Raw genomic sequence first — 21,982 nt, 5'->3', positions numbered from 1 at the left:
GCTACATAGAAACAGCAGCCTTCTGGTTTCTCAATCTGAAATGTTTATTGAGTAAAATCCGGGGACTGAAAAGAAATGAGACAAATAACAGTGACAGACAGAATAATGTGAATGAGGTTAAGAATAAGGCTAATTATCAGGCACTGGACTTAAAGTCTCCAATTTATTTCTTTTAGGAGATGTTAAAACTCAGGCAGTTAGAGTGATTGACTTGTTGTTTAATGGTGACCTACTGAGTGTTGATGACTTGATACAGCAGGTCTTGTAATATTCACATGTATAGAGTTTCTTGGTAAATGTGGTGTGCTTTGTTTGTTCTTATTCTCATAGGAGGATACTGGAAGCAGCAAAAAAATTAAACCAAAGTGGGCATTTTCTCTGGATTGGCTCCGATAGTTGGGGATCCAAAATAGCACCTGTTTATCAACAGGAGGAAATTGCAGAAGGGGCTGTGACAATTTTACCCAAAAGAGCATCAATTGATGGTAAGAATGCACCATAGAGAACTGGTTTTATTCTAACTGAATCTAAACTCAAAAGCAAAATCAGAGTATTAGCATATGATGAAATGCATCCATTATTTTATGACTCTGGATAAAATTTGTAGCACTGATGGAAGAATTACCAAGACAGTAATTAAGTATGTAAGTAATTAAGTAAGTAATTTAAGTTAGCACATTATATATTTTTTAAATTAGAAAAGATAGCCACAAGACATTTTTTTAAGGAGCACTCTTGTTGGCCTTAGATATCTCCATGATGTTAGCAGTTGCCCTCTACGTTTGCAGATATCCATGGACATACACAACAGTTCTAGCATTGTTGGAAGGATAGTGTTTGCTTTATAGCAAATTAAGGTATGATGCTGGTTTGACTCTATGGATAAATGAATGGCAACAGAAGAGGTGACACATCCTTGAAAAGCAGTCTGTCTCCCAAATATCTTTTCTAGTGATCTTGACAGTGACTAAAATTCCTACCTTTGCCATTATCTGTTGGAACAAGGCATTATTTCCAGTTTTAATCTCATGTTTATCGATCAAAGCTCAATTGGAAATTGAAAGAAATATTAAAATCAGAGAAGTAGTCAGTTGACAAATGTTGGTATATTGGAGGTTTTGTTTTGGTTTTTAATGTATGCTGTTCAAAAGATCATTTCATCAATGTGTAAGAGTGTATGTATTAAAGAGAGAATAATGACAAACTAAGGGCTTCTCTGGTAGCTGGGGCATAAAAAGTCTGCCTGCCAATGGAGGAGATGCAAGTTTGATCTCTGGGTCTGGAAGATCCCCTGAAGAAGGAAATGACAACCCATTCCAGTGTTCTTCCTTCAATGAGGTGGTTACCTGATCAGACTGACACTTTAGCTTATTACCTAGGACTCTAGAAGATTGGGTGCTTCCCAAGTGGCTCATTGGTAAAGAATCCGCCTGCCAAGCAGGAGATATAGGTTCAATTCTTGGGTTGGGAAGATCCCCTGGAGAAGGAAATGGTAGCCCATTTAAGTATTCTTGCCTGGGAAGTTCCATTGAGAGGAGCCTGGCAGGCTACAGTCCATGTGGTTGCAAAGAGTTGGACATGACTTAGAATCTAAAAAACCAGAAAGTTACATTAGTAGTGATTGGTTTACTGAGTTAGCTGAAAAGGGAACATCCAGATCAGATAAATCTTCAGGTGAGTAGAAGCACAGAAATCCAGAACATAGACCCCTACTAGGGGAAAGAGAGGAGAAAAAGTCTGAGTTTGTTCTAAATATTCAGCATGAGGTCACTGGTTGCTGCCACTGGGAGACATAGAGGAGAGGAGGAAGTGGTGGAGATGACACCCAGTCTGCTGTGCATGCCTGAACGGCAAATGGTGGGAGTAGAGACACTGTCCTTTGATCTCCGTTGATTCTTGCCACAGGGATAGCCTTATTTCTGGGTTATTGGTCCTCCCCCATGTGTTATATATATTTTTTCATGCAATGATCATAACATAATATAATATATATTCAAATTTCTGATAGTACATGGTTTTGATTTTGAAAAAAATACTTTCATACCTTTCTTCTTTAAAATAGGGTTTGATCGATACTTTAGAAGCCGAACTCTTGCCAATAATCGAAGAAATGTATGGTTCGCAGAATTCTGGGAGGAGAATTTTGGATGCAAGTTGGGATCACATGGAAAAAGGAACAGTCATATAAAGAAATGTACAGGTAACCATTTAAATGTTTTTCTTGGAGCATTTGTGTTTGTCATTACCTGAGAAATGAAGCTTTGCTATGTGGATAGTAATGGCAACATCTTCTACCTCCTTGGATCTCTTGTTACAGTTTCTCAGCAGGGCTGAGCTTCCATTGATCATTCAACAAACTTAAACTTGCACATTGGTTCTTGCAGTCAATGAACAAGTATTTATTGAGCATGTGCCATGCTGGAGTATTTCAGTTCTGTTTTTTTTTTTTTTTTTTTTAAATTATGGGTATCTACTTTAGACAAAGTACTTTTTTAGGTTTGGTAGGATATTGACAAACAAACAAGACATGATTTTGTTTGCCAGGAGTTCAAAATATAGTCAGGATGACAGATGATAACAAATTGTGCTGACAGTGCTTTTCAACTATTTCAATCCATGTCCCCCATATCCTGCATAGCTCTAGCAGCTATGGTTTTTTGATGCTCTACTTTCTGTATTTTGTACATAAAAATAACAGTGATATTAAATATACATTTTTTGAATGTTAGAATTTAACTTTTTATTTGAAGATAACATGACTGTATATGTGGAAACATCTATGGAATTTTAAAAGTTACTTAGAACTAAGCAGTACATTTAGTAGGATCAATACAAGATAGAAGGTCTGTATAAACGTACCTTTTAAATCCATTTATGGATATTCGTGGATGTATTTATATACCCATTTATATATATTAGAAACTAACACATGGAAAATGAAATATGTACAGCATAATTAAAAAGAACATAAAAAGGGATAATTTTAATAAAGATACATCTCTTCTATACTAAGATCTACACTGAATGAGCATCTTATAACCAGACATTCCTCTCTTGCTTTCCCCTTGGCCCACACATTTTGATATGATCTCCTTTCCCTCTATTTAGTTCCTTTGGAAATAGGTTTTCAAATAAAGATATAATCTGAGAAGTGCTAGAGCAGCCCTATAAATGGAGCAAGGATAGGGATGTGGAGAGGGGGTGCCCCAGTGGAGGGAACTGACTTCCAGGAGCTGGAGTAAGTGAAGTGAGACAAAGTTCATTCTTGTAGGTCTTACATTTGAGTTTGAAGAGTCACTAAATAAGTAAATGTATAAAGGAACAGAGACTTCCAGATGCTGAGATGTGCCTTGAAGAAATACAACAGAGTAAATGTAGAAAGGGTGACCAGGTGGTCTCAGGAAGGAGGAGGAAAGGCAGCAATTACTATCCTTTGGTTAAGATGCTTTGCCAAGGAGCTAACATTTGAGACCAGACATAAATGGCAAGGGACTTCTTTCATGGCTCAGACGGTAAAGAATCTGCCTGCAATTCAGGAGACCTGAGTTTAATCCCTGGGTTGGGAAGATCCCCTGGAGGAGGGCATGGCAATCCACTCCAGTATACTTGCTGGAGGATCCCCATGGACAGAGGAGCCTGGCAGACAACATTCCATGGGGTCACAAAGCGCTGGACATGATTGAGTGACTAAGCACATGAATGGCAAGAGTCCTCAGCCATGTGAAAATATGAGAGCAGCCCATTCTAGGATCTAGCACAAGCCTCTTGAGTTTAAGGTAAAGAAAACAAAAAATAAAAGGTCAAGGAGGCCAGAGTAATTGAGACTGAGTGTGGGAGTGAGAGCAGAAGAGGATTGGGACAGGCCAGCTCATGCAGGGCTCTGGGGTTCTTCCTAGAGGCTCCAGAACTGGGGATTAGGGCCTTTATTCTACCTGTAGGGTAGAAGTAAATAAGGCCTTTCATTTAGGACATTGCTCAGATACTTGTTTCAGAAAGATTCCTCTGACAGAAGTGTAGGGAGGGTTGGAGATCAGGGGAGAGAAAAGAGAAAGGTAAGTCAGTGTCCATCCCAGAGCCCCAGTGGTGGACAGTCTCAGCCTCATGAGATGTGCTAGTTAGGGATGGAACACAGAGTATAGAGATCCTAGTAGGTAGCATTTACAGGACATGGTGAGTGCTGAATGCCCTGGGGGTGGTGGTGAGTGACGGAGGTTCTGAATGATAAATCTCTGCCGGCTAAGTCTAGGAAAACTTCTTAACCGAAAAAACAGCAAGAATGGTAATGGACTATTGGAAGGACTAACTGGAATTGGGTTCTGAACTCGCCCCATGGAATTGCCCAGCAGGTGGCACCTAAGGTTTGAGACCCTGCCTAGTGTAAGACACTAGAAATGCAGATTAGGTAGTAGTAGATGGAGGAGACCTGGAAGTTAAAAGACAAGGGCAGAGATGCAGTTACCAGGGAAAATTGAGCAGAGATGAGGGATAACCACCTAACCCTCTAGGGGAGGAACCAGAAGAAGAAATTAAGCATTTCGGGTTGGGGGAGGAGATGTACTGGGAGTCAGGAGAGGAGTTAGGGTGCATGCATGTTCAGTGCTACAGAGAGGCGTGGTTGAAGGACAGAAGTTTGATGGAGACTCAGATGGTGAGGATGGTGAGGGCTGGAGATAGAAATGGAATAGAAGTAGAGGGAAGAATGCTTTTTTAAAAGAAGTTTAGCAGAAAAACAAAGTAGCAATGATGGGAGAACTTGAGAAAAAGCAGAGTTACAGAAATTTCTTTAGGGGAGGGCATCTAATTTAAGCATATTTTCAGATAAACATGGTGGTGGGAAGGAATGTCAAGGGACTTCCCTGGTGGTTAGGTAGTTAAGACTTCCCTTTCCGATGCAGGGGATGTAGGTTCAATCCCTGGTCAGGGAGTAAGGATCCCACATGCCCTGAGGCCAAAAAACCAAAAACATAAAATAGAAGTAATATTGTAACAAAGGCTTCCCAAGAGACTCTGGTATTGAGTCTACCTGCCAGTGGGGGATATGCAAATTTGATCCCTGGGTCAGGAAGATCCCCTGAAGAAGGAAATGGTAACCCACTCCAGGATCCTTGCCTGGAGAATCCCACGGACACTGGAGCCTAGCGAGCTGCAGTCCATGGGGTCACAAAAGAGTCGTACATGATTTAATGACTATACAACAATTGTAACAAATTCAATAAAGACATTGAAAATGGTCTGCACCAAAAAAAAAAAAAAAAAAAGTCTTTAAAAAATAAAGAGGGAATATCAAGAGAAAGATGTTAAAAGTGGAGTAGGATCTTGACAGAAACTTGAAGGAGAGGCATAAGAGGCCTGTGTTACCTTTAAATCATGTGATTAAGTTGGGAAAGAGAGATACACCCAAACATGTACATAAGTAAAGGACAACAAAGTATCTTATGATTAAATGTTAAATTTGGACATAGATATTGAAGAAGTTCAAAAAATGTATGATTATAAGTTTAAGTTGTAAAACTCAAAGCTTCAGGGAGGAGGTGATTGAGAACAAGAAAATATTGAGAACGCTTCCCAAATGAGGGAAAAGATGGGTCAGCAGAGAGTGGCATGGAGAAGTGTGAAGAACGGAGGAGAGGTTCATCTCATGAAGAGTTTGCATGGCAGTGAATAGTGGGATATAAAGAGCAGTTAGTTTATAGAAAGATTTGAAAGAAGTTATACACAGAGGGCCTTAGGGGTTTTTCATTCATGTATATTGTACACTGTGCTTAGTTTTGAATTCTGAATGTCATTTGATCGTCCACGTGTTTATATCCTATTGTTGTTTAGAGCATATTAATGAAAATTAACCAGTTAGTGAAATGAATGACCTCATGGTAGTGTATATATGTCAATCGTAGTCTCTCAGTTTGTCCCACCCTCCCCTTCCCCACCTTGCCCACGTGCCCATTCTTCCACATCTGCCTCTCTGTTCCCGTCTGGTAATTAGGGGATGGCATCACTGACTCGATGGACATGAGTCTGAGTGAACTCTGCGAGTTGGTGATGGACGGGGAGGCCTGGCGTGCTGCGATTCATGGGGTCGCAAAGAGTCAGACAGGACTGAGCGACTGATCTGATCTGATCTGATCTGTACCATTGTTCTAGATTTCATATATATGAGTTAATATACAATCATAGAGCTTTTTAATGGACTGTTTTCAGAATGATCAATTTCTCTAAAGTCATTAACAAAAAATGTTGACATCTTTAGATGTCCTTTAAGCATCTGTCGATGGTGTAGAAGAAATACTTCAGGCAGAAACACTGAGCTGAGGTGTTGTAGAATCCAGATTGGTGGCATGTCTGCTTCATATTCCTTTGATTTATTTGGGTGTTGCTAAAATTGTAACAATCTGTCCAATAGAACTATTTCTAGTGCAATGAAAATAGTGTTTACTCCAAGTGCTAGGGCAAATGTACCCTTAGGGAACAGGGTCAGTAAACAGATTTTCATGCAAATTCCATTGTGGATGATACTGAAATAACTTGTCTCTGGGTGGAAAATAAATAAAGAATGTGATGTTCTTACTTACGTTTTTGGAAAACAGTAACACGTGAATGTTTCCAGATGGTGAGAGAAGATATTTGTACCCCCAATTGGCACCAACACCCAGTTTTCATGTGTTTTTGGGACGCAGAGAAGATGATCAGCACATTAGTGGACAAAGAAGAAATGTGCTTACTGTACTTAAGAGGAGAAATCTACAGGATATTCATGGCTAGACGTGTCTAGGATTTGAATGTGCTTAGTTGCTCAGTCATGTGTGACTCTTTGTGATGCCATGGTCTGTAGCCTGCCAGGCTCCTCTGTCCATGGGATTTCCCAGGTAAGAATACTCGAGTGGGTTGCCATTTCCTACTCCAGGGGATCTTTTGGACCCTGGGATCAAACAGCATTTCCTTCTTAGCTGGTGGATTCTTTACCACTGAGCCAATAGGGAAGCCCCAGGATTTGGACATTATTTATATTTCCAATTTGCAACGGTTCCACCTAATTCAGAAATGGGTATATACAGTTATACGTGTTTCAAAATCTGGCCTTAACAAAGTTTAGCAGTAGTAGTAGTCTCTCAGTCGTGTCTGACTCTTTGTGGCCCCATGGACTGCAGCCTGTCAGGCTCCTCTGTCCATGGGATTCTCCAGGCAAGAATACTGGAGTGGGTTGCCATGCACTCCTCTAGGGGATCCTCCCAACCCAGGGACTGAATCCAGGTCTCCCACATTGCAGGCTGATTCTTACTGTCTGAGCTACAGGGAAGTCCTTACAAAATTTATGTCTTAACTATTCACAGTGAGTCCAAAAGTTAGAGAATTCTGAAAGTGGGATATCCACAGGTCCTTTTTGTTGCACTAAGAGCATCTTTTGTGGGTTATGTTTTGAGTAAAATTTTACATTAGGCGAAGGTAATCTGCAAACATAATTATTTGCTTCCAGTTGGGGGCAATACTGGAATGTATTTACATGGATAAGTGAGTGCCTCCCAGCAGGCTAGAACTTCTGTCTTATCAATTTTCAGGCAATAGAATGTCTTCAAGCAGTGAGGAGCATCCTTTTCCTAAAATTAACATGGTACAGTTTTTCTAAGATGATTTCCCCCCTAGAATCTCAGAAAAGCTTTCAAAAAGATGTGATATTACTGTTAACTTTGATATGCTGGCCACATTCCAAAGTGAAGTAATTCCTACCATCCACTTAGCTATTTATGTACTTATTATTGCTCCTGAGAGCCACTGAGTTCTGAAAGCTACTACTACTTAATCCTACTTAAAATTCCCTTTGTCTTTCTCAAAAAGAAAAAAGGATTTTTTATCAGTGATGATGGGTGTTATTTTATAGACACTTCTCTGACCTCTCCGCCCCTCTTTCCGTCCTTCCCTGTCTTCTCGAAGACTTAATGCTTTTCTGCCCCTCCCCATCCAGACACCCACACCCTCCCTTGAGGACTGGGGATCGGTCTTCCTCACCTCGCCTTGTTTCAGTGCTTTTTTTTGCACACTTGTTTTCCCACTCAGGCCTCTGCCTGAACTTCCCCTCCGTTGCTCCCCTCACCACCTCATATTTTCTTTTTCCTGTTCTTTCTCTGATCAGTCCCTTGCCTGACCTTGTTTTGTCTAGCAAGACCCTCATTGACAGTGGAGAGTTTTTCTTTTGAGGTCTCACTTGACTTTTGGAATGGCCATCATTCTGATTTCTTGTCTTTCTGGTGAGGCCAACTTCCCTGGTGGCTCAGACGGTAAGGTGTCTGCCTACAGTGTGGGAGACCTGGGTTCAATCCCTGGGTTGGGAAGATCTCCTGGAGAAGGAAATGGGAACCCACTCCAGTATTCTTGCCTGGAAAATCCCATGGACAGAGGAGCTGGTAGGCTACTGTCCATAGGAGCTGGTAGGCTACAGTCCATAGGGTCGCAAAGAGTCGGACATGACTGAGCAACTTCACTTTCACTGGTGAGGCCTGATAGTGAATATGGCAGGGAAATTAGAGCAGTGCAGAGCAACTGCTCATCAAAGGCAGTCTCTCTCAGATCACAGTGTTTTGGCTTTCATTTCTGCATCATGAATTGTAAATAGGTCTGCACTTACCAAAATAACATTCTCTGACCCACCCTCAAAATCCAGTCTTTTCCTTGTGCTCAGACACTCAGTGGTGTCTGACTCTTTGCTACTCCCGTGGACTATATGTAGCCTGCCAGGCTCCTCTGTCCAGCATCTTAAAACCTTTTGACTCATTCAGCCATTTGTTCATTCATTCATTCTTTATTCACTTATTTATTTTGGATGGCCAGCCTTGTGCCAGAGATTGCTAGAGATACAGACAAAGAATAGATTACCCTTGCCTTCTAGTTGCTCACTCAGACATAAACACTGTCTTCATGAACTGAAGTGCTTTCCTTCTCTGGTGGGTTTGAATTCTCAGCCAGGAGGTTGGAGCACTGCTGCTTAGCTTGTGTATGGCTGACACTCAGATGCTAAATGGTGGTGAGCGTATGCTACTCGAAATGGCCTATTGATTCTTATTTATGATGATAGAAACGGTGGTAATGGAAAAAGCAACGCACAAATATGTTCCTTCCCACAAACAAAAAGTTCTGTCAGTGAACCAAATAGCAGGCGCAATAATTACCTCCTGAAAGACTTGTCAGTTTACTTTCTGGGGCCAGAGTAACGAGGTAGCTTTTCAGGCGTTACTCTCCCTTGAGCTTTCCCTGTTTTGGGTCAGAGATGAAAGCTCTCACGCTTTCACTAAGATTCAAGGAGACCATGTGAGTGAACTGGATAGTTAGCAAGGGGGAATCACACAACTTGATTTGGTGGTTCAGAATGAAAGGAAACTAAGATTAACTGTCCTGACATGAAGATATGTTCTGTCACCTCATTTGCTCCTTGCATAGAGAGAAAGTCTGTTGGGGATAATATCTTTCCATTTGCACCATGAGGTGCCACTAGCTCATATGCTCCTGTTCTTAGCAAATAAAATAGCAGAAATTCCAGAATGATTTATTTAGGCCACTTCTGAGATTTCATATAGAATTTCAATAGATGCATTTGAGATGACAAATGGGCATTGATTTCAGATGTATTGGATTTCAGAATTTTAAAGCTGGGACAATTTTAAAGTTTAGGACATAAAATCAAGATCATTCTTTCATTTTGTAAATGAAGAAACTGGAACCCAGAGATTAGTGAATGGTTGACAAATCACACAGTCCTAGAGCTGCAACTAGAATCCTTATCTGTTTTATTTGAACTTCTACTTGAATTTTATGTCCTTGATTTGTTTTATTATTTACTTATTTTAGAGGTTTTAACCACATAGTTGAAAGGTGTTTCTTTTTCCTCTTTATGATACTTTATGAATATAACAGTAATCTATTACGAAATTTTAAAATCAACAGCTATAAAGTGAAACAAAAATAACACATTGGTTGTTATCCTATGAAAAGGAGTCCAATATTTTAATACTTTTCATATTGACTTTCTGTGTATGTAATATTTGTAAGTGGGTCTTGAAGAGAATAGAGCTCTTCATCCAGTTCCCTGGCCCTTGCCATTTATTTATTTTTATTATACACACACACACACACACGTGTGTGTGTATACATACACACACACACTCACATATATATTTTCTTCTATTTGGCTGCACTGTGTGGCATGTGGGATCTTAGTTCCCCACCCAGGGATCTAACTTGTGCCCCCTGTTGGGGAAGCATGGAGTCTTAACCACTGGACTTCCAGAGAGGTCCCAACCCCCACTTATAAGGGTAGTTGTTTAATCACTAAGTTGCATCTGACTCTTTGGTGACCCCATGGACTTGTAGCCCACCAGACTCCTCTGTCCATGGGATTTCCCAGGCATGAATACTGGAGTGGGTTGCCATTTCCTTCTCCGGGGGTTCTTCCCGACCCAAGGATCAAATCTGCATTTCCTGAGTTTGCAGGTAGATTCTTTACCATTGAGCCTAGACCCAGAACTATATTAAAAGAAATGGAGAAATGATCAGCCATAAGCTTCTGTTAGTCTAAGTCCAGTGGCACTGAGTTGTAGAGATTCACTTTGCTAAGTACAGTTGGTTGGTTTAGTCACTAAGTCGTGTCCAACTCTTGTGACCCCATGGACTGTAGCCTACCAGGCTCCTCTGTCCATGGGATTCTCCACGCAAGAATACTGGAGTGGGTTGCCTTTTCCTTCTTCGGGGGATCTTTCCAACCCAGGAATCGAAGCCGGGTCTACCTGCACTACAGGCAGATTCTTTACCAACTGAGCTATGAGGGAAGCCCAAGTACAGCTAGGCCAGTCATTTATTCACTCCCTCATAGGAAAACCCCCTGCATATTTTAAAGCAGTGCAGGAAGCACTATAATATAATAGCACTTCTAGAAGTTTAGTGAGCATATAAATCACCTGAGTACCTGGTTAAAATGCAGCTTTTGATTTCAAAGATCTGGGGTGAGGCAGTCTGAGTTTTTGACCAGCTTCAGGTCATGGGATGTTCATGGGCCTCGGGCCACAATTTGAGTAACAGGAGGGCATTAAGAGTTTGTTTATAGTAATAACAAAAGTACCTGATGTTTAATTAGCATAATACACTCAACTGTGCTAAAGACTATTGACAAACTCAAGATGTCTTAAATAAGATCATCTACATAAGAGTTTAAATTTTCAAATACAAAAATTTATAATCACTAGTCTGTGTTAAGTGTACTATTTTCAGTAAGTATTTAGATTAGGGAAGTAAAAAGATGCAGTAATGTGTATGTGTGTATTTGTCTCCTCATTAGGAAATTTGAAACTGGAAAGCTTAATTACTAAATTTTAAAGAAACGTACACAGATGCACCTGTATCTCCACAGTCTGCAAAGGAGATAGCAAAGCTTGCCATTATCAAGATACAAAAATACGCTGCACACTTAAAAAAGCTGCACTTCAGTCATAAAAACATAAAGAATTTGGAAAGGTCCTTAGAGATTATCTTGCTCAATTCTTTCATTTCTCAGTAAAGGAAATTGAGACCCATTTTTCCTGAGTGAGTTGTCTAAAGCCCCATAGCTACCTGAAGGTGATGGAAGGACTGAAGTCTGACTTGATGCTTGATTCTTTCCTCAGTCCTTTCCTGCTCTGAAAGTCTTTCCCAGCGAAGGTTGAGTCTCAGTGATCCGTTCTACTATTTTTCCCTGGCACAGCGGCTGGAATGTTTTCATACATGCGTAACATATTTAGGGTTAAGTATTCCCTTTATATGAAGCTCCCTAACTTCTAAAGGGGTCAGATTGTTGTTCTTGGTCTGAGAAGCACCAATACTGCTGGAAATACGGAAGCTTAGGGAAGTGCCCTTGATGAGTAAACTTCAGGGTACATAAACGCTTACATTTTTCAGACAGTAACTTGAAACAGAAGAACATCCATTGTAGAGAGTCAAAATGACTGTAGGAGTCTAGAAATCTCTTCCTGCAAAGCGTACGATGGACTCTGGCATTGGCTTGATTGACAGAGAGCCTCGGATACCTCTGGAGAACATAATAAACATGGTCTCTGGAATGTTGTGCTGAAGGAGGCAGAAATGGTCAAGGGAATATAAGCAAGTACGTGACAGTTAAGTAATTTTGAGAACCAATTATTTGGAAACCCATAATATGGCTTCAGCCAGTGAGGATGAAGGAGGGATGTGTAAAGTACAGAAACATTAGAAGAAATTGTCTTTGCTTCAGTGCTTATTAAACTTCAGTTGATGGAACCAGTTCATTAAAACAAAGCAAAACAAAGAAAGAATATACAGATGACACAATATTAAGAAAATTTCATATTCTTCCTCTCCCTCAAAAGACATACAGAACAGATAAATATAGCAGCCAACTATTTACATTACAAAAGAAGTAATTATTTTCTGAGAGGTTTACCTTGGGATTCCTTTAAATCCATGGGATTTGAGGGAATTCCATGGCTATGACCACAGATGAAATAAGAGATTTATACAAATTCTTAGGAGTGTACAATGTATTCACCTGAATGAACAATTGGGTACATTGGGGCAAAGGAGGCATCAAAGGAAGTGTGGGACTTCCCTGGTAGTACAGTGGGTAAAGAATCCACCTGCCAATGCAGGGGACATGGGTTTGCCCCCTCCGGGAAGATTCCGAGTGTGGTGGAGCAACTAAGCCAGTGTGCCACAAGTACTGAACCTGTGCTCTGCAGCCTTCAAGCTGCAACTGCTGAAGCCCATGAGCCCATATGCTCTACAAGAGAAGTGACTGCTTTCTGCAACTAGAGAAAGCCCATCTACAGCAACAAAGACTCTGCACAACCAAAAATAAACAAATAACTAATTGATTTTTTTTTTTAGGGAAGTGTGATCAGAGTTTACTAAGGCTAAATGACAATATCTTCTGGAATCTTATTTTCTGGTTACTTATAACTTTTGTTAAAACTCTATAACATGCTGAACTTCTCCAGAACTTTCCCTCAAGGAACTTATATTTTATTAAAAAGACAGTACTTAGAAAAACGAAGAGATTAGTCTGGAAGCTTTTAGTAGGCAGGGTGTGTATCCTCAGGACTTAGCATTTGATTAGCATTCATTGTATGTTTGTTAAATTAGTCAATCAGTTAAAAATGATGGCCAATAACCCTCTTGTTCTTCATTCTAATCCTGTAGGTATGATGTTGGCACCTCAGTTCAGTTCAGTTCAGTCACTCAGTCGTGTTCGACTCTTTGTGACCCCATGAGTTGCAGTAACCCAGGCCTCACCATCACCAACTCCCGGAGTTCACTGAAACTCATGTCCATTGTGTCGGTGAAGCCATCCAGCCATCTCATCCTCTGTCGTCCCCTTCTCCTCCTGCCCCCAATCCCTCCCAGCATCAGAGTCTTTTCCAATGAGTCAACTCTTCGCATGAGGTGGCCAAAGTATTGGAGTTTCAGCTTCAGCAAAAGTCCTTCCAAAGAACACGCAGGACTGATCTCCTTTAGGATGGACTGGTTGGATCTCCTTGCAGTCCAAGGGACTCGCAAGAATCTTCTCCAACACCACAGTTCAAAAGCATCAATTCTTCAGCGCTCAGTTTTCTTCACAGTCCAACTCTCACATCCATACATGACTACTGGAAAAACCACAGCCTTGACTAGAAGGAACTTTGTTGGCAAAGTAATGTCTCTGCTTTTGAATATGCTATCTAGGTTGGTCATAACTTTCCTTCCAAGGAGTAAGCATCTTTTAATTTCATGGTTGCAATCACCATCTGCAGTGATTTTGGAGAGCAAAAAAAATACAGTCTGACACTGTTTCCACTGTTTCCCCATCTCTTTCCCATGAAGTGATGGGACCAGATACCATGATCTTCATTTTCTGAATGTTGAGCTTTAAGCCAACTTTTTCTCTCTTCTCTTTCACTTTTATCAAGAGGCTTTTTAGTTCCTCTTCACTTTCTGCCATAAGGGTGGTGTCATATGCATATCTGAGGTTATTGAGATTTCTCCCGGCAATCTTGATTCCAGCTTGTGTTTCTTCCTGTCCAGCGTTTCTCATGATGTACTCTGCATATAAGTTAAATAAGCAGGGTGACAATATATAGCCTTGACATACTCCTTTTCCTATTTGGAACCAGTCTGTTGTTCCATGTCCAGTTCTAACTGTTGCTTCCTGACCTGCATACAGGTTTCTCAAGAGGCAGGTCAGGTGGTCTGGTATTCCCATCTCTTTCAGAATTTTCCATAGTTTATTGTGATCCACACAGTCAAAGGCTTTGGCATAGTCAATAAAGCAGAAATAGATGTTTTTCTGGAACTCTCTCTCTTTTTTGATAATCCAGTGGATGTTGGCAATTTGATCTCTGGTTCCTCTGCCTTTTCTAAAACCAGCTTAAACATCTGGTAGTTCACATATTGCTGAAACCTGGCTTGGAGAATTTTGAGCATTACTTTCCTAGTGTGTGAGATGAGTGCAATTATGTGGTAGTTTGAGCATTCTTTGGCATTGCCTTTCTTTGGGATTGAAATGAAAACTGACCTTTTCCAGTCCTGTGGCCCCTGCTGAGTTTTCCAAATTTGCTGGCATATTGAGTGCAGCACTTTCACAGGATCATCGTTCAGGATTTGAAATAGCTCAACTGGAATTCCATCACCTCCACTAGCTTTGTTCATAGTGATGCTTTCTAAGGCCCACTTGACTTCACGTTCCAGGATGTCTGGCTCTAGGTCAGTGATCACACCATCGTGATTATCTTGGTTGTAAAGATCTTTTTTGTACGGTTCTTCTGTGTATTCTTGCCACCTCTTCTTAATATTGTCAGCTTCTTTTAGGTGCATACCATTTCTGTCCTCTATCGAGCCCATCTTTGCATGAAATGTTCCCTTGGTATCTCTAATTTTTTTGAAGAGATCTCTAGTCTTTCCCATTCTATTGTTTTCCTCTGTTTCTTTGCACTGGTCGCTGAGGAAGGCTTTCTTATTTCTCCTTGCTATTCTTTGGAACTCTGCATTCAGATGCTTATATCTTTCCTTTTCTCCTTTGCTTTTCACTTCTCTTTTTTTCACACATGTTTGTAAGGCCTCCCCAGACAGCCATTTTGGTTTTTTGCATTTCTTTTCCATGGGGATGGTCTTGATCCCTGTCCCCTGTACAATGTCACGAACCTCATTCCATAGTTCATCAGGCACTCTATGTATCAGATCTAGTCCCTTAAATCTATTTCTCACTTCCACTGTATAATCATAAGGGATTTAATTTAGGTCATACCTGAACGGTCTAGTGGTTTTCCCTACTTTCTTCAATTTAAGTCTGAATTTGGCAATAAAGAGTTCATGATCTGAGCCACAGTCAGCTCCTGGTCCTGTTTTTGCTAACTGTATAGAGCTTCTCCATCTTTGGCTGCAAAGAATAGAATCAATCTGATTTCGGTGTTGACCATCTGGTGATGTCCATGTGTAGAGTCTTCTCTTGTGTTGTTGGAAGAGGGTGTTTGCTATGACCAGTGCGTTTTCTTGGCAAAAGTCTATTAGACTTTGCCCTGCTTCATTCCGTGTTCCAACGCCAAATTTGCCTGTTACCCCAGGTGTTTCTTGACTTCCTACTTTTGCATTCCAGTCCCTTATAATGAAAAGGACATCTTTTTTGGGTGTTAGTTCTAAAAGGTCTTGTAGGTCTTCATAGAACTGTTCAACTTCAGCTTCTTCAGCATTACTGGTTGGGGCATAGACTTGGATTACTATGATATTGAATGGTTTGCCTTAGAAACAACGATCATTCTGTCAGTTTTGAGATTGCATCCAAGTACTGCATTTTGGACTCTTTTGTTGACCATGATGGCTACTCCTTTTCTTCTAAGGGATTCCTGCCCACAGTAGTAGATATAATGGTCATCTGAGTTAAATTCACCCATTCCAGTCCACTTTAGTTTGCTGATTCCTAGAATGTCGATGTTCACTCTTGCCATCTCCTGTTTGACCACTTCCAGTTAGCCCTGATTCATGGACCTAACATTCCAGGTTCCTATGCAATATTGCTCTTTACAGCATCGGACCTTGCTTCTATCACCAGTCACATCCACGACTGGGTATTGTTTTACTTTGGCTCCATCCTTTCATTCTTTCTGGAGTTATTTCTACACTCATCTCCTGTAGCATATTGGGCACCTACCAACCCAGGGAGTTCCCCTTTCAGTATCCTATCATTTTGCCTTTTCATACTGTTCATGGGGTTCTCAAGGCAAGAACACTGAAGTGGTTTGCCACTCCCTTCTCCAGGGAACCACATTCTGTCAGACCTCTCCACCATGACCCGCCTGTCTTGGGTGGCCCCACACGGCATGGGGAAGAGATACCCCATGTCCAGGGTAAGCGAAACCGAAGTAAGATGGTAGGTGTTGCGAGAGGCATCAGAGGGCAGATACATTGCAACCATAATCACAGAAAACTAGTCAGTCTAATCATATGGACTACAGTCTTGTTGGGGCCTAGCTTGGCATAAATTTGACAAATATTTAGTTATTGGAATGGCAATTTTTAATGAAAGGAAAAGCTTTTATAAATGGTTATATTAAAAGAGTCTTTAAGAATAAAATGTACTTTACTGGTAGTTTATCTCTCTTTAAATTTCTGACTGCATTGCTAATATAGAGATGAGAATATAATTCTATAAATGTGTATAGGCCTGTGTCTTTCAGTCAAATCTAACTGGATTATTTGGTTTCATGATTATAAAAGCCATGACTATGTACTGTTGCATTTTTAAAACTTACATTTATATTATGTGGGAGGGTTATTCTATCTAACAGAATAATGAAAGGACAGTTGGAAAATACAATAGAAAATCTCAGTTAAGAATGTATTTATTCATTCAAGTTAAAAGTGTTTATTTGTCTATCATTTGTTTATTAGTCTATTGTTGTTCCCCATGAGAACACAGACTTCATGAAGTAGGGATTTGGTCTTGTTCTCTGGTGCCTCCCAATGCTTAGGATAACATTAGGCACCATTAGATCAGATCAGATCAGTCGCTCAGTCGTGTCCAACTCTTTGCGACCCCATGAATCGCAGCATGCTAGGCCTCTCTGTCCATCACCAACTCCCGGAGTTCACTCATACTCATGTCCATCGAGTCAGTGATGCCATCCAACCATCTCATCCTCTGTCGTTCCCCTTCTCCTCTTGCCCCCAATCCCTCCCAGCATCAGAGTCTTTTCCCATGAGTCAACTCTTCACATGAGGTGGCCAAAGTACTGGAGTTTCAGCTTTAGCATCATTCCTTCCAAAGAAATCCCAGGGCTGATCTCCTTCAGAATGGAGTGGTTGGATCTCCTTGCAGTCCAAGGGACTCTCAAGAGTCTTCTCCAACACCACAGTTCAAAAGCATCAATTCTTCGGCGCTCAGCCTTCTTCACAGTCCAACTCTCACATTCATACCAACTGGATAAGTGAATGAATTGAATCCAGCTTATTTATTATCTACTTTTAATCAGGCACTATTAGATGTTGGGGGCACATTAGTGAAAAAAAAAAAAAAAAGAATTGGTTCTTGCCCTCATAGGCAAGTTTGATTAAGAAGATGAATAATTAGGCAACATCCATGCAATGAGATGTGTTATGACTTGGAATGAGAGTATGTACCAGGGAGACCTCATGTTGTATAGGGAGAAGAATGATGTCATTTCAGTTGAGATTAAAACATAAGCAGGATTTAGACAGGACAAAGGTGATCCGTAGGATCATCATTTCAAATAGAGGGAAGCACAAAGGCCAGTAGACTAGAGAGAGGATGATAGTTTGAGGAACTGAAGAAGTTCAGTATGGCTGTGGTAGAGGTGTGTGCTAAGTCACTTCAGTCGTGTCTGACTCTTTGTGACCCCATGGACTGTAGCCTGCCAGGCTTCTCTGTTCATGGGATTCTCCAGGCAAGAATACTGCAGTGGGTTGCCATGCCCTCCTCCAGGGAATCATCCTGACCCAGGGATTGAAACCAAGTCTCTCACATCTCCTGCATTGGCAGGCAGGTTCTTTACCACTAGCGCCACCTGGGAAGTGATAGAGGGTAGGATAAAAGAATAGGAAAAGGACAGGTCAAATAAGATTTTATGTGCTTCATCAGGGAGTTCACATTTGTTTTGAAAGGCAATGAACAGGCACGAAAAGGTTTTAAGCAGATCAGTGACACAATTGGATTTCCATTTGAGAAAGATTGTTCTGGCTGTAGCATAACACTGGCAAGGTGTAACCCTGGAGAAAGGGGACCAGTTGGAAATTACAGGAATTCCTCCAAGGATGACAGTGGCCCAGGTTATGATGACTGTATCTGCACTGGGGTAGGGGGGTGTGGTGGAGAGGAGTGGATGGACATGAGATATTTTAAGAGAGAGATTTAGGACTTGGCAATTAATTGAGTATTTAAGGAGTGGAAAATTATGGATGACAAATTGATCTTGGGTTGGGAAATCTGAGTGATTTGAGTCTCAAATTTGGTTGAGAGGATCAAATTTGAATGATTGATTGGGGAAGAAGGGGAAGGAAAGGATGATGAATTCTGTGTGGAATATGTTGAATAGAGGGAACCTGTGAGATATTCAGCTACAGATATCTGAGAAGCAGTTTGTTGATTATGTGTGTGAAGTTGAGGAAAGATGTTTGCTGTAAAGAGGAGTTTGGGAGTCACTGGCCAATAAATGAAACTGAGTGAAGTAGATCTAGTCATTCTGTTGACAGCAAAATGGAGAAGGCTTGAGTTAGATCTTGAGAGACTCAGCTTTCAGGGAATGTGTTGAAGGAGAGGACCCTAGAATTCTAAATCTCTATTAATTACCCTCAGTATCCGTGACTGGACCCCCTAAGATAAAATTTCTGATCTATAACCCGAGACCTTAATTCCCTCCCTAATGTCTCTGCAACTATAACTCACGACTCCAAGGCTGGGTGCTTGACCCAAGCTGGACCATCAGAGTTCCTCGAAAGGTATTTAAAATTGGAGCTGAAGGAGGAATATAATTTTCCCTTGAGAGTGAGTAGGTGGTGAGGCTGTGAGAAGTGAGGCTGGGGAGATTGTCAGGTTCTTCACTGAGAGGAGAAAGTTGGTCTGAGATCATGATATTGACAAGTAGCAACCCACTTGCAGTGTTCTTGCCTGGAGAATCCCATGAACAGAGGAGCCTGGCAGGCTACAGTCCATGGGGTCACAAAGAGTCAGACATGACTGAAATGATTTAGCACACACCCTCTTTGGAACAGAGATGACAAATAGGAAGAGTTCTGAGTGTGATCAGCACCTTAACCATGCCTTTCCTGCAGGTGTGTGAGATAGTTCAAGACTTTTCTAATTAAATTTCTCCATCCTTAGCTAACAACCTAGTGTCCAGACTAACATATGATAATATTATGTAGGACAATTAGAAGAGATAATACACATAAAGCATATTGATTGCTATACAGGGAGTACAGCAGGTACTATAACTTATCCAACAGCAATTTCCCTTTCTTCTAGACCAGAACCATGCAATAGAGTGTTCTGAGATAAGGAATGGTTAATTCATTCTTGTGATATGAAATAATTATAAACTCTCTCAATTTTAAAGCCATTTTGCATTGGGTTTTCTCTTATTTGCAGCTGAAAGTATACTAGGTATTATCAATAAGTGGGAATGATTTATTTAACATGACATGAACATGCCACATTTTAAGAAGATATGAAAAAATTAAAATTCTAAGATAAATCCCAAGGTTAATATTTGCAATACAGACAAATTGTTTATATTAAATGGATTCACCAGAGACTTCTTAAATACTGACTTCCCAGTCAGTAAATGTAAAATGTGATTTGATTTATTAAAATTAAAATGATATACAGCTTTTCAGCAATCTTTCACTGAGACATGTTTCTATATAAGTTGCAGAATTATAAAACACAAGTATTAGAGAATGCTCCTTAATTTGTCAAATTAATTCAGCTTTGGGTTCCTTTAAGCAACATGCCCTCTAGTCTACCAAAATGTTATTTTACAAATGGTGGTGGTGTTATATTTCCCACCTAGACAAACAGTAATTTAGCTAAGCATTTTTCTTTGCAGTGTAAGTGAAAACCTGTTCAAAGTGCTTGTAAGTTTATAAACTAAATCAAAAGACCTAAGAGGAACTAAATGTTTCCATCTAGTGTGTTTTCTGTGTCTAGTAAAATTCTTAGTCTCATTGGTAGACACTCAGACACTGCATCTTAGCTGTGTGATCCTGGGCAAGTAACTTAACCTCTAACAATTCTTGCTAAATATTAATTTTTCCTACCTTTAAATTTTGGTGGTGGAGGTGGTTATTGGTATATGTACCTTTCATAAAGGCCATTCAAATGACTCTGGTTCTCTCTTATGTTACCCCAAATGCTCTATGGCTAAAACATTGAGCTTAAATGTAGAACTTGCATTGTTTTTAGAAGTGGTACTTATTTTTTTATGCACCTCTCCACACATCCCAACACTGGGCTGAACTGGGATGTGACTATTTGTTGGGAAAGAAGTTAGCATTCTGACCAATAGGTGATGTCATTTCACCCCCGCCCCCGTGTTACTTTCCCAGATTTATTTGCTTACATCACTGTGGTCAAATGGTTAGAACTGTAGTTTTGTTTGGGAAAGTGATTAATATCTTTCTTTAAGGACCCTTTTGTTCCTGGTTCCTGAAACACTTCAGAGGGCTTTCCCTGGCCTTCTGTGGGAAATGCGAATATTCTCTATGTCTGTCTCCTACCCAGATCTCTTCCAGAAAGAATGTAGACAATGCCAGCTAAGCTATTTGGTGGGAGCAACATTCTGTTCTTTGCTAAGACAGAGCCAAGAGTCCAAATATGCTGATTCAGCAGAACACAGAGATGAAAACCGAAGAAGGGCTCAGGATTCCATCAGAACCTGTGATCCTTTAAATCAGATTCAAATCCCACTAGCCCACAGAGAATCAGAGGATATCAGAGAAGAAAGGAAACTTAGAGGTCATCACTTCCCACATTTTGCCGAGAGTCACTTCTCAGACTGATGCAAAATGAGGACAGGAGTGCACAGCCACATTTTGGTTTTACTGACTCAGGAGAACTGGTGAAGGCTTTATTTGCTGCAAAATGAGTCTTTCTCATTGACTCTCAATAGGCTTATTAGTGGCACACAGAAGGATTTCCACTGATCTTCTCTTTGTCCCCAGTCAGAGTGAAGGTGTAGGTCTGACGAAGGCTAATAGCTGTAAAAGAGAAAAGTACCAGCAGACTAGAGCCTGGAGAATGGGCTGGCTGCCAGCTCTGGGCTCAGCATCCTGAGGAGTGTCATTTGTCTGAGCTACTTTTATGAAACAGAAGGCTTCTTTTGTGTATTTGTACCTGTGAAAGGGAGCCATGGTATAGCTTAGCAGAGAAGCAGAAAAACAAATAATCCATATTGATTTTGGGTCCCCACCTACACATCTCTTTTTCAGAAGTCTTTGTTTACATCTCAACACACAGCCAGTATTCTGGGAATTCTGGCTTGATGCATCCCAGAGGCTTTGCCTTAATGCGTCTGAAGTTTTAGTTCAGTGGAACCCAGAAAACTGTTTAGCCTTTTCTCCCCTGCCCCATGACAGAAAATGTCTCTGTAACTGCATGGTGGAATTAGTCTGCATCATCTCTATGGCTGATGCAAAGCCTGACTTCAGCTCACTATGGAGCTGCATGAGTCATATCTTCCCTGAGGGCTGCAAGTTTGATTAAACATTTAAACGACCTTTTAGGACAGATGATTGTGCAGTTGGGCAAACTGTTTGTTCTTCCAGTTCTTAATAACTTTGGTGTGTGTTTGGAGTAGGTGTAGATGGAGTTGGGAAGAGTGTGAACAAGAGACTTGGGTAGTCCTTGGAGTTGAGAGTGGTGATGATGATGATGATTTTGATATAAATAGAGGGCGTGTGTGTGTACTTAGTTGCTCCAGTCATGTCCAACTCTTTGTGACCCTATGGA

The 21,982-nt window shown here is 40.7% G+C and overlaps 1 protein-coding gene across 3 annotated transcripts in view; it reads left to right on the top strand.

The window, feature by feature from the left end:
• Positions 1-21,982, top strand: part of GRM8 (glutamate metabotropic receptor 8) — an 848,835-nt gene that overhangs the window by 358,977 nt on the left and 467,876 nt on the right. For all 3 annotated transcript variants that reach the window (XM_015470567.3, NM_001206117.2, XM_059885684.1), the window contains 2 exons: positions 331-485; positions 2,063-2,200. In XM_015470567.3, the coding sequence (XP_015326053.1) occupies positions 331-485; positions 2,063-2,200 (293 nt within the window). The remainder of the gene's footprint in view (positions 1-330; positions 486-2,062; positions 2,201-21,982) is intronic.

Source organism: Bos taurus, chromosome 4, assembly GCF_002263795.3.
Source record: "Bos taurus isolate L1 Dominette 01449 registration number 42190680 breed Hereford chromosome 4, ARS-UCD2.0, whole genome shotgun sequence".
In the NCBI taxonomy this organism is placed as follows: domain Eukaryota; kingdom Metazoa; phylum Chordata; class Mammalia; order Artiodactyla; family Bovidae; genus Bos; species Bos taurus.
This window is presented reverse-complemented; position numbering and strand designations above follow the sequence as displayed.